This window comes from Mustela lutreola, chromosome 2 (assembly GCF_030435805.1).
Source record: "Mustela lutreola isolate mMusLut2 chromosome 2, mMusLut2.pri, whole genome shotgun sequence".
NCBI classification, from domain to species: Eukaryota; Metazoa; Chordata; class Mammalia; order Carnivora; family Mustelidae; genus Mustela; species Mustela lutreola.
The window spans coordinates 206,875,557-206,891,452 of NC_081291.1; the positions used below are offsets into that span (position 1 = coordinate 206,875,557).

Here is a 15,896-nt window from a genome sequence, read left to right on the forward strand (position 1 = left end):
TGTTTTAGGACTTCATTTAAAAAAAAAAAAATCTGTAAAGGTTTATTAACATCCATACTTATTGACAGAAGTCAGTTTGTCAGGTGTGAAAAGACACAGCAGTTTCCTTCTTAAGAAAAATAATCTCCTTAAGAGCTATCTCCAGTAACCAGAATTTTGATGTGCCTGCTACGGCACCTATCTGGTACATTATTTGCTGGCTCTTCCATCACCTGGGTAAAATCACACCATATGGCTTCATCTTTCAAAGGAGGTTCCTTTGTAGAACACCTACCCTGTCTCAACTTTCCTTCCTCTGTCTGGAGAGCACAGTAGTAGCCTCTGATCATAAACTGCAGGGGAAGAGGAGGGACCTGGGCTATTAGGATAAAAGCAGTTAACATTTGATGAGATGGTAGTTAAAACACAATGGATGTTCCTGTGTATATTCAAACTTAACTTGAGTTTCCTGGGAAAGCGATGATAAAGATTTGTAAGCCATTTCTTTATATTCTGGGAGTGGATAGAACATGCTTCTGCAGCAAACATTCCTTAGCTCAGGGTGTCTGAGGTTCTGCTGGTTCCAGGCGTTTCGAGGAGAGGGGCCGCGTAGAGAGGTCCGGAGTCGGGGGAAACTGATGGGACCCGGCTCTCAAGGGTGTGCGCGCCTGTGAGCGGCGAGGCGGAGCCTTCAGGCGACCTTTGTGGGGAGGCGCGGCTGCCTGGGGTCCGCCCTCCCGGGAGTTGAGGCCCGGAAGGACTCGATCTGGGAGGTTGAGGAGGGGTAAACATAAGACTCAAATCAGGAATCTTGGGTCTTTGGAGACCCCTGAAGTCCTGACTCTGCTGCCTTCCACCCCACACCGTGTGTAGCTCCAGACAGGATGATCGAGGTTGTTTGCAACGACCGTCTAGGGAAGAAGGTCCGCGTTAAGTGCAACACTGATGACACCATCGGGGACCTTAAGAAGCTGATCGCAGCCCAAACTGGCACCCGTTGGAACAAGATCGTCCTGAAGAACGATTTTTAAGGACCACGTGTCTCTGGGGGACTATGAAATCCACGATGGGATGAACCTGGAGCTTTATTACCAGTAGAGGAGAATTCCTTCCCCCTGCTGTACCCTGCCTTGTCTTCCCTTCCCCTCTTCTTCCTCCCCCAACGCCTCCTCTCCCATCGTCACCCCCACACAGATATGGACACTTGTTTTTAAAAACTCATGTTAATAAAATCCTAGAAGTTGCAAAAAAAAAAAAAAAAAGTAAGTTTCCAGGACTAAAAAGGTAGCCCTGCACACTGAGAAGAGTCTGGTGGGTTATGGGCAAGTTCTAGCCGGTTTATCCAAAGTCTCCATCTGATTCATGATAACCAATGGGAGGATTTAACAATGATGCCGAGACACAGAATTCAATATACTCAACTGCACACCCAACATCACCAAATAATTTATTTGGAATCAGAATTAAAAGAACATTTGACAGTTGAGAAATGTACGTTTATTCTGATCCAGTTGTACAACTAATCTAGAACAAATTTTCGAATAAATTTTACATTATTTCTTCAAGACTGCGGTTTTTCAATGACTTCAAATTTAGGATCTAAGAAAAAAAAAAGAAGGTTCAAACTTAGCCATATTGCAGTAAGATGCATTATCTAGAAATCTTTAATTCATCAATCTTCTGATTTTTTTTTTTTTAGTAAATACTGTTTTTAAACACCTACATGGAAACATAACAATTGCTAAAGGTTTATTTAGCACTTACTATAAATCAGGCTCTCTATTAACTGATTTCACATATATTTTTTTTTTAATAAAGATTTTATTTATTTATCAGAGAGAGAGAGAGAGAGAGCGAGCACAGGCAGACAGAATGCCAGGCAGAGGCAGAGGGAGAAGCAGGCTCCCTGCTGAGCAAGGAACCCGATGCGGGACTCGATCCCAGGACGCTGGGATCACGACCTGAGCCGAAAGCAGCAGCTTAACCAACTGAGCCACCCAGGCATCCCTGATTTTACATATATTATGTCATTTAATTACAACCACAAAGAATACATAATTCTCCCTAAATATCAGGTGAGAACAGTCACCAGTTAACTATCCGAGATCACACACCTCATAGATGATCTTGTTAAGACTCAAGATCAGGGAGTTTGATTTCAGATCCCCACCACCACCTGTTATATGATCTCCAAAACCAATGGCAAACATTTACACCAGAGCTTCTCATGCAAATATCACTGTCCCAGTAAATTTATGTGTGATTGTCATTTAATCATCTGAACAATCCAAGTAAGTATAAAGTAGAAATATGCTCAACTTAAAGTAATCTCTCATAAGACTGAATTCATGTTTAAAGACACTTACCTTCAAATTTGAAGTCCGGGAATGTATTCATGTCTGCTTTACCATACATCTGCTTAAGCTTAAAAAGTTCCCTCTCTAGGTCTTGCTGGTATTCTGGGCCAGTGTCAACCGGTCCTCCAGATGCCCTGTGGTATAAATGAGCAGGTAAAAACTCATGCACTAGTTTACAAAAACAAAATTACTTTTCACCATCAAGTTTCAATATATCTTTTCAAAAGTATTCACATGGGAAAAATACTCTTTCTGAAAAAAAGTGTATCCATTTGAATTTCAACTCAAACTTTTTTAATAACGTTTCACATAAATGAGGCAACTTTAAACTTCTAACATGCAAGGTCTGGAGTATCAAGGATGTTTATTAAGTCAGAATCTCTTGAGGACTAAGCTGCAGGAAGATATGATGGCTAAATCCATGGGCTCTTAGAGTCAATGACTGCTTCTGCTTGAATGTTAGCCCTACAATGTATTAAAACTGCAAAAACCCAAGCAAGGCATGAAGCACTCTAAATGTTCCACATCTAAAACTAAAGGTCCTACCTAATGGTGGTGTTATGAGAATTATAGAGATAATGCACATGTACCACTTAACACAGTACCTGGCACACAGAGAGGTGACAGTGGTCAAGAAGTGTTACCTATTTTTATAACCTTATTTAAATCAGCCACCACTGGGCCCCTGGATGGCTCAGTGGGTTAAGCCTCTGCCTTCAGCTCAGGTCATGATCTCAGGGTCGTGAGATCGAGTCCCACATTGGACTCTCTGCCCGGCAGAGAGCCTGCTTCCCCCACCCCTCCCGCCTGCCTCTCTGCCTACTTGTGATTTCTCTATGTGTGTCAAATAAATAAATGAGATCTTAAAAAAAAAAAAAAAAATCAGCCACCACTAAATGGCTTCTAAAAGATCTTAGTAACTTTAAGTCTCTATCCCATGGGCCTAACAAAGAAGCCGAAATTTCCTACTCTCAGTGACTTTGCTACTTAGGAAAAAAAAAATAACATGTTTATGCAAACATTTGTGCTACAAGAGTTATTGATAAGCTTCAAAGACACAGTTTATAAAACAGCTACTCAAGTTGAGGACAGTGCGCTTTTGCTAATTAGGAAAAATTACATTTTAAAAAGGTGGCATTTGTGACAAACCATGCATTTGAGTCAGATTTTTATTTCATACATTCTAAGACCTAAAAAGCAAAGATAAGGAGGTAATAAAGAACTAGCCGTATATGGAAAATCTAAGTCATCTAGATGAAAATGCCAGCAGGACCCAGGTCACGAGAGGCCTGGAATGTTAAGTCTGGGACTTTGTATTTTATTTACTAGGCAATCAAATTATATTAAAGTTGTGCTTTGGGAAGATAAATATAGCATCATGGACCAGCAGTGGGGCTAATCAGATCTAATAATTCTTCGCATTAATTCTGTGTTTGTCATGTTACTGCCACCTACCAATGAACAATAAACAAAACTTTACAAGTGAAATTATTAAGGGTAATAATATTTTCACATGACTATGATAGAAGTATAGGGCCTTACCTATGTTACAGAATTTCCACAAAAACATAGAGACAGCTCTAATTTAAGAACTTGTTAATGACGTTGGTTGTCATGGACCCCATTTTCTTCTAGATCAGCAGATGCAACAGAACTTTCTATAATGACAGAAATGCTCTGTATCTATGCTCTCATAAGGTAGCTACTAACAAAATCTGGCTAGTGAGCACTAGAAATGTGACTAAAGTGACTGAGGAACTGAATTTTTATTTATACTTAATTAGATTTCAATAGTCACATGTGAATAGTGGAGGTCTAGATAGAGCCTTCAATCAGATACTTTTAATGATTGTCTTCCAGCTCTGGGAGCTACAAGTTTAGAAATTGCCTTAAGGGAAAAAAAAAGAAAAAGAAAAAGAAACTGTTTTAAGAGAATCCAGCCAGTCTCATCAATATACTGGTTACTGACAGATGGCTATTTTAACTTTAGTATGTATACTCTTATAGTAAGGAAGATAGGTATCACCCAGATATCACTTACCTCCTCCATGGAGTATGTCTCCCACACCACCTTATTATAGCCCCAGAACCTAGCATAGTGACCAGGACAAGAGTCACTAAATTTTTGTAACATCTTATGAAACAGTTGTCATCATCCCCATTTTACATATGAATAAAATATAGAGATTAAATAAACGTGCCAAAGATCACAGAGCTAGGAAGTGTCAGAGCTGCATTCCAGGCAAGACTCTATGAGCAGAACATTTCTCCACACCATATGCACAAATGAATGAATTATAGGCTCCTTAGATTAAGAGTACATCTCAGGGGTACCTGGCTGACTCAGTGGCTAGAGCATGAAACTCTTGAGGGCCCTGAGTTCAAGCCCCATGTTGGACATAAAGCTTACTTTGAAAGAAATAAAATAAAGAGTCCACCTCAAGACTGACTTATTGGACAGTTTAAGTATACACAGCACCTATACTAAGACATTACCTCTGGACAGGAGACACATTCCCCAACCAGCCCTGCAAATCTGCTTACTGAACAGTGTGATTTTAGAGAAATTCTAAACTTTTCGCCTTGCTTTTCTCAAATATAAGATGGGGATAAGATCTGTAAGATTGTTGTCAGAATTTACTTTAATCCCTTTGCTCTCTCTCTCCTTCGTTCTGCTAAGGACAAAACCTTTTTGTTAGTTGCCCTGTCTCAAAATCTCAGAGTTCCTGAACTGATCCCTCTTCTCTGTCTCTCCACTAGGTAATAAAGACCAGTTCTCAGTCTCTCAATGTCTTGACTGTCACTTTTATATTTGCACTGCTATGAAAATAAAATTCTCATCAACTAATGCTTGAATTATTAAACTTTCCTACCATGCCTGTCTTCCTTTTCTATTCAATTGTTCTAACACTGTGATTGAAATTGCCATCCTGATAGAATTCTATCCCACCATCCCACTCAAAAACCTTTAATTGCTCATAAATGCTTATCATATACTACCTTAATTGCCCATCTACAGTCAAGGCCTCTCAAAATCCCCTCATTTCGATCCCATTCCTCTTCTTTCTGCTCCCTACACTCCTCATACCGTCTACAGTCCTGGGAAATGGCATGATGCAATTTTACAAATATACTTTGTGGTTTCAAGTTGTCATGCCTTAGCTCACCATTCTTTCCTCCTAAAAGATCCTCCTCCCACTCCCATTTATCTGTCCGACCTTCACACCAATTGTTCATAAGCTGGATGAGACCCTTAGTTATGGAAATTTACCATAACTTCCATGGGTTCGAGAACACTTTCAAGCTATAAGCAGAATCATGTAAGTAAACTCTTCACTTTTTTAAAACTGAGATGATGATCCGTAGTTATCCCTATTCTCAAAAAGGAAAAAGGACCCCCAACAGAGCTTTCAAAGCTAAGATAAAACAATCACTCTTGCAACCTACCTTGCAGAATGCCTCTAGCTATAAAGGAGCATTCCTTCTTGTGAACTCCCCAAACACAGACTGTGTCACTACCTTAGATCTAATCCATTTTACTTTATATATTAATATACATATGCCTATAAGCTTTCTACACCTATCAAACTTCAAGAATATATAAAAATGCAATATGGGGGACGCCTGGGTGGCTCAGTGGGTTAAGCAGCTGCCTTCGGCTCAGGTCATGATCCCGGCGTCCTGGGATCGAGTCCCACATCGGGCTCCTTGCTCGGCGGGGAGCCTGCTTCTCCCTCTGCCTCTGTCTGCCATTCTGTCTGCCTGTGCTCGCTCTCTCCCTCTCTCTCTCTGATAAATAAATAAAAATCTTAAAAAAAAAAAAAAAATGCAATATGGCTTCTTTCTGTGCTCTGCCCCCTGCCCTGGCCCTTAATAGCTCAGTGCTTTGCACATGCTAGACAACTAAGTAAAACAGAACAGTGAACTGATATATGTCACTTTTCCCAACACTTGGGGGTTGAATTTGATGGCTAAGGTCATCTTTCGTCTCCAAAACTGTGTGATATAATTGTGTTTATCCTGGACTTGCTTTAAGCCATTTCAGAGTCTTTTGTCCTTTGACCTTCCCAGAGATACAGTACTATGGAAATAGCATTAAAGAGAAAAATGCTGTGTTCATACATTCCCCCCAAATCATGATGTCACAGAAAGACCACTAAATCGAGAGTTAGAATATTTTGATAATGTTTTTCTTCCTATAAGTTTTTATGACTTTAGACTAATTAATGTCTAAGGGACTTAGTTTTCTGAAATATGGTTCGTAAATGATTTCCAAGATCTCATGTACTTCTAAGCATTGACTCCAGTGTATAATAAATAACATTATAATATATAATATATGGTTAAAAAAAATATATATAAATATATATATAATATATGGTTAAAATGACAATAGATCATATGGGTCCCTTGGGACCCATATAAAGAAAATAAAATTTGGGACTTAAAAACTGAGATTTTTATCTTTTAGAGCATCTAGTGAACTTCTTTGTCACAGATCAGCTCAGGGAAGATCTTAGACACTTTTTTTTTTTTTTTTAAAGATTTTATTTATTTATTTGACAGACAGAGATCACAAGTAGGCAGAGAGGCAGGCAGAGAGAGAGAGAGAGAGAGAGAGAGAGAAGCAGGCTTCCTGCGGAGCAGAGAGCCCGATGCGGGGCTAGATCCCAGGACCCTGAGATCATGACCAGAGCCGAAGGCAGCAGCCCAAACCACTGAGCCACCCAGGCGCCCCAGATCTTAGACACTTTCAAACACCAAGTAATTTTTTCCCCCATCTCAAAACTTACACACTTTGAATATTTATATTTACACCATGGGTGATTATCTACCCACTTACTGTCGTTTAGTTCTGTATTCTCTAATCTTGTCCACGAAGAGTTTCTGTACAGGATCAAGTTCCTTATTAAATGCCACTGCTGTAACACCAATGTTCCTCCTCAAATGAACTGAGACCGCAGACCGAATGAGAGAGGACAACCCGAAGAGCCTTTGAAGAATCATGGTGATTCTGTTATTGAAAACAAGCACCGGAATGTTAATATAGTTTAAAATACGTATACTTTATATATATGTGTGTGTGTGTGTGTATGTATATATATATATATATATATAAAAACACCTCTAAATATATCATATAGTGGGAATCTAACTCCATTAACTGCTACAGAACTCAATCGTAAATCGTACCAGAACTCACGGAATGCTAAGTGCTCAAATCATAGTCTGTGGACCAGCAGTGGTATAAGAATTATTACGGAAACTTACAGAGCAATTTGACATAGTAATATATATTTGCTCAATAATAAATCAGTTTGTATTCTGTGGGTCTTCGCCCTACTGTCTTTCACCTCATTTTTTCAGTAACTCATTTTTACTTTATTCTTCCAAAGTAGCTGCAAGAGTTGGGGGAAAAATGATCCTCTACCACTAAGAGTTTAAGAAGCATTAAGAAGACTGTACAGTAACACAGTCGTTCTTGAGTAGGGGTGGCAGTATCCCGCAAGAGATATTTGAGTTTTGGTTGTCCTGACTTGGGTGTTGCTGGCCCCTAGTGGGTAAAGGAGAGAACAAACTGAGGGTTGATTCAGGTTGTTGGGTGGGGGGAAAGGCTAGATGGGTGATGGGTAATATGGAGGGCACTTGTTATAGTAAGTACTAGGTTGTATGAAAGTGATAAATCACTGAAACCACTATTGAACTGTTATGTTAACCGGAATTTAAATAAAAATTTTGGGGGACAAAAAGAATACCAAAAGAACCCTCATAGTAAACAAAATATCCTTCACCTACCAGGATGAAAGCCAAGTATCTGAATTATAGAATTCACCATATATCACTTACACCTCATCAAAGAAAAATACTTAAGACTCCAAGCAAACAACAAATAACCTTAAAGTGCTACTTATTATCATCTCCATTTTACATACACAGAAACTAAGGTTTAGAGATTATCATCTCCATTTTACATACACAGAAACTAAGGTTTAGAGATTAAGTATGTGGCACAAGGTTACACAGTAGAATCTGACTGGACACAGACCTATTTTATAAAAATTGTGCTTCACGGTACATTCTCCCCTCTGGAATCTTAAGGACATACTAACAGTCATCAGTAAGGTCACTTCAGCCCAAAATACTTTGTGGAATACTTCCATATATATTCTCTCCTCGTACGGTTGGGTGATACTGTTAAGAACCAGAGGAAAGTGGTCTGATCTTACAGATAATAAAACTACGTCTAAGAAAAATGATTACATTGCCCATTTTCCCAGTTAATTTGCTCTGACTCTTGCAAAAATTGTGTCATTCCTACTAGGTAAAACCCATTTTCATTTTTTCAATGTCCATCACTACTGTTTTTTTTTTTTTTTTTTTTAAAGTAAGTTCTATACCCAACGTGTGGGCTGAACTCCACACCAGGAGATGACGAGTTGCTCCACGGACTGAACTAGCCGGGCACCCCTCTATCACCATCTAAGTAGTAATGGCTCCCAAATCACAACTCTAATCTTGGCCTGTCTCTTCCCTTCATAAATCCTCAAATTCGACTTGTCTAAAAAATAAATAAATAATCTCACTATCAAAACTTGTTCCTTTTTTATTCCCTTTTTTTCCCGCTGATTAACGTAGGAGTGTCCACCATCAGTCCCGTCACGCAGAAAACGTTATTACACAACTAGGTGTAAAATACAAACTGCGGTACGTTCTCTATTCAAGCACTATGGGATGCCACGAGAACCGGTGACACGGATTTGACACAGGAAGACTGGAGAAGGCAACAGCAAAAAAGGGCACACATGCGCAGAGAACCTGTGGTGAAAGCGCCCGGTTCTGCAGCTGACCGAGACGGCGGACCGGCCAGCCATAGGTTAGTCCTCTCACCGCCTCTTCCGTGCATATCTCTGAGGTCAATCCACAACCCGCCTAGCCCGACCCGTTCTCTTCCCCCTTGCTGGAAACCCGGTTCTGTCCCGCCTGCGAACTGCGGCCTCACCCCTAGCTCAAGCACCCCCCTGATCCCCAGTCGGCATCCTGTTTCTTGGCGTTGAGGTGCAGGCCTGTGCTGGAAAGCGAGAGCGGAAAACAAAGCTGCACTATCAGCATTTTCAGGCAGGTGCAAACTGTTAAAGAGGACTACCACCCATTTCCCTCTTACGGTGCACATTCCGCTTTACATCGTGGGGCAACATTTCCCGCACTCCCCAGCAGGGCAGGCCCGGCTGCAGACCGGCCCTGAGGGAATGACCTTGGGCTGCCCCGGCTGGGCCGGGTACCCAGGAATCCCTGGCCTCCCTGCCTCCCGTACCACCCAGGGTTGCCTCAGAGCAACTATTGCCAGGCCCGAAGACCGAGTCTACCCGCAACTTCAAGGCCTAAAAGCGGCGAGATCAAAAGTGACCCGGGGCCAGGCGGTGAAGGTGCCCGGGACAAAGGGCTGCTTTATACTCCTGAAGAACAGAAGTAACAGGCAGCCCAGGCCTCCTAAGAAACCTGGAATCTGCGTCCCAAGAGGCCAAGCTAGTCTAGCTACCTTCCGAGTCACCTTGCACTCAGTCCGGAGCTGCCAGAGCCTCCGCGGCCGCCACCGTTCTACTTCCGGCCCTGGCTCCGCCCCCCACCCGCCTACCCGCCATCGCAATGCATTATGGGCCGCCGTTTCAGTCGGTCGACACTCACCGGACAGGAAACGTCTCGGAGGCGGTCTGCGACCGGACGGCTCTAGGTGAGACAGAAGCCAAACAGGAGGAGGAAGTGGAGGGTAAGTGCTTCCGGGTCTCTTGGCGAGACCTCCGCCATCTTTCCTTCGCCCAACTTGACCTGCTGTCTTTTTATCTCCTGGAAGCTTGTTTGTTTACGCATGCGCACTTTGACTGGTCTTTTACCTAGTTCAGTTCTCCCGGACTCAAGTCAGCATCCTGTTCTCTGGGGTTGTTGAGGTGTATGATTAAGCCCGGAAAGTGAGAGTGTAAAACAAAGCTGGATTGGGGCGTTGGGTTCCAGTGTGCCTCGCGAGCCTCCGTTGCCTCGGGCGTTCGTTTCGCGCAACCTGCTGGGAGTTGTAGTCCCGGACCCGGGGGTGCCTGGGAGGAGGGGGGGGTTGGAGTTTCTCAGCGCCGATTCCGCGGGAAAGGCCCAGGGGCCTCACACTTCGAGTCGCGGGAGCTGCGGGTCTAACTGGGAGAGACGCTGCACGTGGAGCCCGCGCCCCTGCTGTTCTCAGCCGGCTCTGGAGCGCGGGTGGGGGCGACGGGGCCGATTCCGGAGCGGGTGAGTGCGGCCGCGGGGGAGGAAGGGAGCGCGGGCCCGCGCGGGCCGGCCTCGTTCCGGGGCCTTCTCACCCACAGCGGCCCCCCCGCGGCCGCCTCTGTGTTTTGTTTCCGCTGGTCCCCGGCGCTGTGACTCCCATTTCCGTTCGTGGAGACTTGAGGGAGCCGGGTGGGGAGGGGCGGGTGAGGCAGTGCGGGGAGCGGAGGGGAGGGGCGCGCGGCGCGGGGCCCTGGGAAGCCGCGCGCCCCCGGCCTCCCGTGTCACCTTTCGCTGCTCCCTTTCCTTGCTGTCCCCTCCTCGCCTGTGCGCCGTCCGCGGCGGTCCGCGGTCGGGATGAGATCCTGACGCCCCCAGTATTTCAGAGGAAGGTGCAGAACCAGTCTCGTCGCCAACTCAGCGTTGCGCGCTCACTTCACTTCCAGCTGTCTTTTAGAACTGCCCCACAGTGGCATCGGAGCCATTTATTAATGTATGGGGTGCCCATAGGGGTTTATTTTAGAAACGAGGAAGTAAGAGAAGGGGAAAATGATGGGTTCATGGAGCTGGCCAACATGTTTAGTATTTTGTGTCCTTGGAAGATAAGCCGTTTGTGCGCGTTTGCAGTGTATTTAGGGATCCTAGTTTGACTAGATTAATAGCAGTGTTAATAACAGTGCCTCATATTGCCCTGCAAGATGATGAGTAATGATGTAGAAATAGTGTCCACTTCATAAATAGTTTCCCACTAACGAATTCCACTAGCAGGAATTCCAGGTCTGGCGCGGGGGAGGAGCAAAGATTCCCGGTTCCCGGGAGCCAAGAGCTGGGCAGTGATAACATTCCTAGATACTGTGTTATCTTAAGCTCAGGAAGAAATTGGCCGACTCTTTAGAAGCAACTTTAGGGGATTAACTTGTCTGTCTCAGGGTTTTGATCCAGGTTTTCCAAGGTTTTTCTTGTTTTCTTTTCTTTTTTTTTTTTTTTTTTTTGTTTTGTTTTATTTGTTTTGTTTTAAAGAAATATTCTGACATAAGCTGGACATAAGGCAGTTTTACCTGAATTGCATATATGCATGTCATGAGGGATATATAGTGAAGTATCAAAATAAGGAGCTAGTTGTTAAGTTGAGGTGAGTTATGAGGCCATGGGGAGAGGCTGGATACTAAATTAAAACAGTGGAGTTAAATCTCTCTCCAACCTTTATTTATAAAACTTCAAATTTACATTCCTGGAAAATAAGTTATACAGAGAAAACCTCCCCGGGCGGGGGTGGGGGAGGTGGTCACCAAGTGTTAACCTTTTTTCACACTTTCATTCTCACTCTCTACACACACAGATGTTTGTGCTTTGTTGTTTCTTAAATTGTTGATTTTATTTTTTTTTAAATGTCTTTTAGTTTCTTATGATATTTAAAAGTATCTGTTAGCTTGGGAAAACGTGCTGTCAATCCTGCAGGTACTCTCATACTAATATTTAAGAATTCTTTATTTTCCTTCATTGGGCAAAGTTGTCCTAAGTTCTGTAAACTAGTAATGCATCCCAATGAGGAAATACAATCCTTAAATTTGTGGCTCCAAAAGAGAATGTTATAAACATACCTGTATTTTAAGAAAACTAGCCTTTCTAGGAATTTTTACTTAATTCGTATGGTTTTTGTGAAGTGTTCTGAACCCTGGGTTAAGATTTAATCTAAGAAAAACCAGGGCATCAAGGGGCAGCTCTTAGGTGAAGAGGTCCCACATAATGTTCTTGTCTCTGTTTTCATAAGTATTGACATAGAATTCTGAAAAATTGGTTCCAGAAAAAAAGCTAAGACCCACTCAAGCACTGATACCAAAGATGTGGATAACTTCCCAAACCTCTTCCCACTGCTTCTCCCCACTAGATTTAGAATGAGAAAGATCAATTCAGAGGTCACGAGTAGCGTGATTTTTTTCTCCCAAAAGTGTGTAAGGCTCATGTTTTGCTTCATTTGGCACCTTGTGGGCAACTAATCTTTAGGATTTTTGGAAGATTGCAGGATAAATTTCTTTTAAACAGATCTCTGTTTTAGTGCTTGTTTTAAGTCCCAAATACAGTTATCCCTACTGAGAAGTCTATGAGTCCATTTCTCAGCTTCTGGTTACTTTCTCTTTCTATTTTTCCATAGTTCCCAGAAATTTCACTTGTTTTCTAATTTTTCTAAATTGGCTATGGATGGGCACCTTACTGGCTCAGTAGGTAGAGAATGTGACTCTTGACCTGAGGGTCATGAGTTCAAGCCCCAGATTGGGCATGGAGCCTACTTAATTAAATAATAAATAAGTAATAGAGGTAAGAGTGGATGATGAGTGTAAGCCCTAAAAATAAAACATAAGTGGTTTTTTTTCCTTAAGATTTATTTGTTCATTTGAGAGAGAGAGAGAGAGATGGTGGAGGGGGAGTGATCAGGCACAGGGAGGGAGAGAATCCACAAATAGACATTTTACTGAGCTAGAGCCTACTGTGGGGCTCCATCTCAGGACCCTGAGATCATGATCTGAGTGGAAACCAATAGTTGGCCACCCAACCGACTGAGCCATCCAGATTCCCCATAAGTAATCTTTTTAAGTGTTTTTCTGCTATAAACCTTACTCTGTTTCTCCCTTTTCCTGTAGGGAACAATTTTTATGATGTTTGTGTATAAATTATTTTCTTGTTTCTACTTAATAAAGTTTCCTAGCATGTGCTCCTTTCTCAAAAACTGGATACTGATACTGGCTTCAGCTTCCAGCTATCACCAACAAAGCTGTCCTGATCATCCTGTTATTAATCAATGTGAGAATGTCTGTAATGCTTATCTAAGGGCAGTTTTGCTGGGTAATAAATACAGGCATACTTGAGTTGAGCAAGTGCTGCTAGATTATGTTTTCCAAAATTGTACACTTGTCTGTACCCTGTCACTAGCGGCAGAGGATTTTTACAAACTCACCTTACATCCTCATTTCCCTACTAACTCTTCTGTATTCAGATTTCTAATTTTTGCCATATACACACCAATACACACAGTATAGAGTTCTTTGTTTTAAATTGCGTTTTAGGGGATGATTTGAATTCGTGCATTTCTTCATATCTGTAGCTGTTTTGCTTTTCTTTCATTTGAATTTTCTTTTCCTATGCCTTACTTTTCTAATTTATCCTGACTTTTTTGAGGTTGTTATCAACTTGTAGGAATTTATTCTCTAATATTCGAATTTTTAGTCCCTTGTCACTTTTGAATATTGGAAATGTGTTTTTTCACTCTGTGGCCTATTGAACATAAATCTTAATTTTTATGTAATGAAATCTACCAGTTTTTGTCCTTAGAGTTTATATATTTGGAATTTTATTCAAGAAATCGTTTTCTAGGGATGCCTCGGTGGCTTATTCGGGTAAGCCGCTCGCTGCCTTCTGCTTGGGTTACAGTCCCAGGGTCCTGAGATCAAATCCCTCATCGGGTGCCTTGCTTGGCAGGAAGCCTGCTTCTCTCTCTGTCTCTGCCTGCTTGTGCATGCTCTCTCTCTCTCTCTCTCTCTTTGACAAATTAATTAATTAATTAATTTTTTAAAAAAGAAATCCTCTTCTGTCCTTAAGCTGCAAAAAATCCCCACCGTTTTCTTCTATTAGCTTTATAGTTTTACCTTTCATGCTTAAGCCTTAAAGGCATCTGGAGCCAATTTTATCTGACGTGTACTAGCACTTACAGCTTTTATTTTTTTCATTACATATTAATGGAATTCTGACTAAGGGTAAGGTACACTCCAGGTACTTTGTATACATCTATAAACAAATATCCTTAAGTTGTCCTGTAAGGTAGGTCCCTCCTGGGTCATCAGTTGTTTTGCTATGGTGCTCAGTGTGAATTCCACAATTTTATATATGGCATCAGTTAAGGGATAGGCTTTACTGGGGAAAGGGAAGATTCAGTTAGTCCAGAGTCAACAAGAAAAGTCCTTAATCCTTTCATCATCCAAAGCAAAAGTTTAGGGGCCTAGGCAGTCTGCTGGGTGTGCATGCTTGTTGTGTGTGTATCCACACGGAGAACCCCATCGCCTTATTGTTTTTTCTTTTTATACAGCAGCTGTGAGAGCAGCCTTGATAATGTGGGGGAAAATCAGACCAGTTTATACCAGACAGTTTAGATTTAAGTGCCCGCTATTTAGAGACTAACCTCAGCTGCTGGAGACGGTGGGACCTAAGGAGAGTTTTAGCCCTTCTAACATGGGAAAGAAGATAGTTTTCCGGTACTACTGTATAACAAATTATTATACATTTAGTGGCTTAAATATACCATCGATTAATTATATACATTTCTGGAAATGAAGTCTGAAATGGGCTTTCTGGGCCAAAATCAGATATTAACAGAACTGTGTTTCTTCTCAAGATTCTAGGAGAGAATCTGTTTCTTTTTTTCAGCTTCTAGAGGCTGCCTGTGTTCTTGGCTTGTGGCTCCTTCTCTCCATCTTCAAAGCCAGTCACAGCCAGTTGAGTCTTTCTAGCTTTGAATCACTCTGGATCTCTTCAGATTCCCTCTTCCATTTTTAAGGACTTTTGTGATTTTGGTGGGTCCAGCTAGACAGTCCTGGATAATCTCTATTTTAAGATCGGCTGATTAGTCACCCTGATTCCCCTCTGCCATGTAACTTCATATATTCACAAGTTTGGGGTTATTGTGCCTCCTAGAGACTTTGGTCCTTTGAGAAATTGAGACCTGGCAGAGCTTCTCTTATTTCAGGAAACTGGCAAAGTCCCTAATTTGTCAAGCCGATTTAAGTTCCTAACGTCACTCTTGGACAATTTGGGTCTTATGCTTTGATGATGGTAGACTGGAGGAAGAAAGATAATGATTAAGTATTAGCAGCAGATAATAGTATTCAGTATTAAGCAGAAATTAATGATTAAGTATGCAAGAGGGACAGGTGCTGTGGACAAGAATAAAGGGGTGAAGAGGAGGCCGGTTACAGAATTAAATGGGGGTGGTCAGGGTATACCTCGCTGGGAAAAGGAGATTTGAGCAGACACCAAAGAGGTGAGGGATCTAGCCAAGAGGACAGCTGAGGGAAATAGGTGCCAGGGAGGTGATCAGCAGGAGCAAAGCCTGGGTGGGAGGTTCAAGGACTAGCAAGGAGGCTAGTGTAGGAGTGGGAGTCAGAGCAGCAGTGTGGTGGGGGTAGATCTTACAGGGCCTTAATGACTACTGTGACGTCTTTAGATTTCATCATGACTGATATAAATCAAAGGAGCGCTATGCTGTAGCTTCAGTTTTTAAAAAGGCTCGATTGCACTGGCTGTTGTGTTGACGGAGAATGG

The 15,896-nt window shown here is 42.2% G+C and overlaps 2 protein-coding genes and 1 pseudogene across 7 annotated transcripts in view; 2 read left to right on the forward strand and 1 right to left on the reverse strand.

The window, feature by feature from the left end:
- The first annotated feature begins 754 nt into the window (after positions 1–754).
- Positions 755–1,579, forward strand: LOC131825282 (ubiquitin-like protein 5; annotated as a pseudogene).
- On the reverse strand, positions 1,410–10,149 carry ATP5PF (ATP synthase peripheral stalk subunit F6). 3 transcript variants are annotated; one of them, XM_059164520.1, is made up of 4 exons: positions 10,020–10,149; positions 7,180–7,350; positions 2,346–2,470; positions 1,410–1,578 (listed from the first exon to the last, which is right to left on the reverse strand). In XM_059164520.1, the coding sequence occupies exons 2-4, from the start codon at positions 7,341–7,343 to the stop codon at positions 1,541–1,543; spliced, it is 327 nt and encodes a 108-aa protein (XP_059020503.1). In that variant the 5' UTR covers positions 7,344–7,350; positions 10,020–10,149; the 3' UTR covers positions 1,410–1,540. The 3 variants fall into 3 exon arrangements, with proteins under 3 accessions (XP_059020503.1, XP_059020504.1, XP_059020502.1); XM_059164521.1 differs by lacking the exon at positions 10,020–10,149 and adding an exon at positions 9,886–10,014; XM_059164519.1 differs by lacking the exon at positions 10,020–10,149 and adding an exon at positions 9,874–10,014.
- Positions 9,972–15,896, forward strand: part of GABPA (GA binding protein transcription factor subunit alpha) — a 36,413-nt gene continuing 30,488 nt past the window's right edge. The window contains exon 1 of one of the 4 annotated variants that reach the window (XM_059164511.1): positions 9,972–10,101. The gene's annotated coding sequence lies outside the window, so the exon portion shown is untranslated. Of the gene's footprint in view, positions 10,102–10,315; positions 10,611–10,798; positions 10,979–11,056; positions 11,080–15,896 lie in introns of those variants that run through there. The other 3 variants (XM_059164510.1, XM_059164512.1, XM_059164513.1) reach the window with 3 other exon arrangements.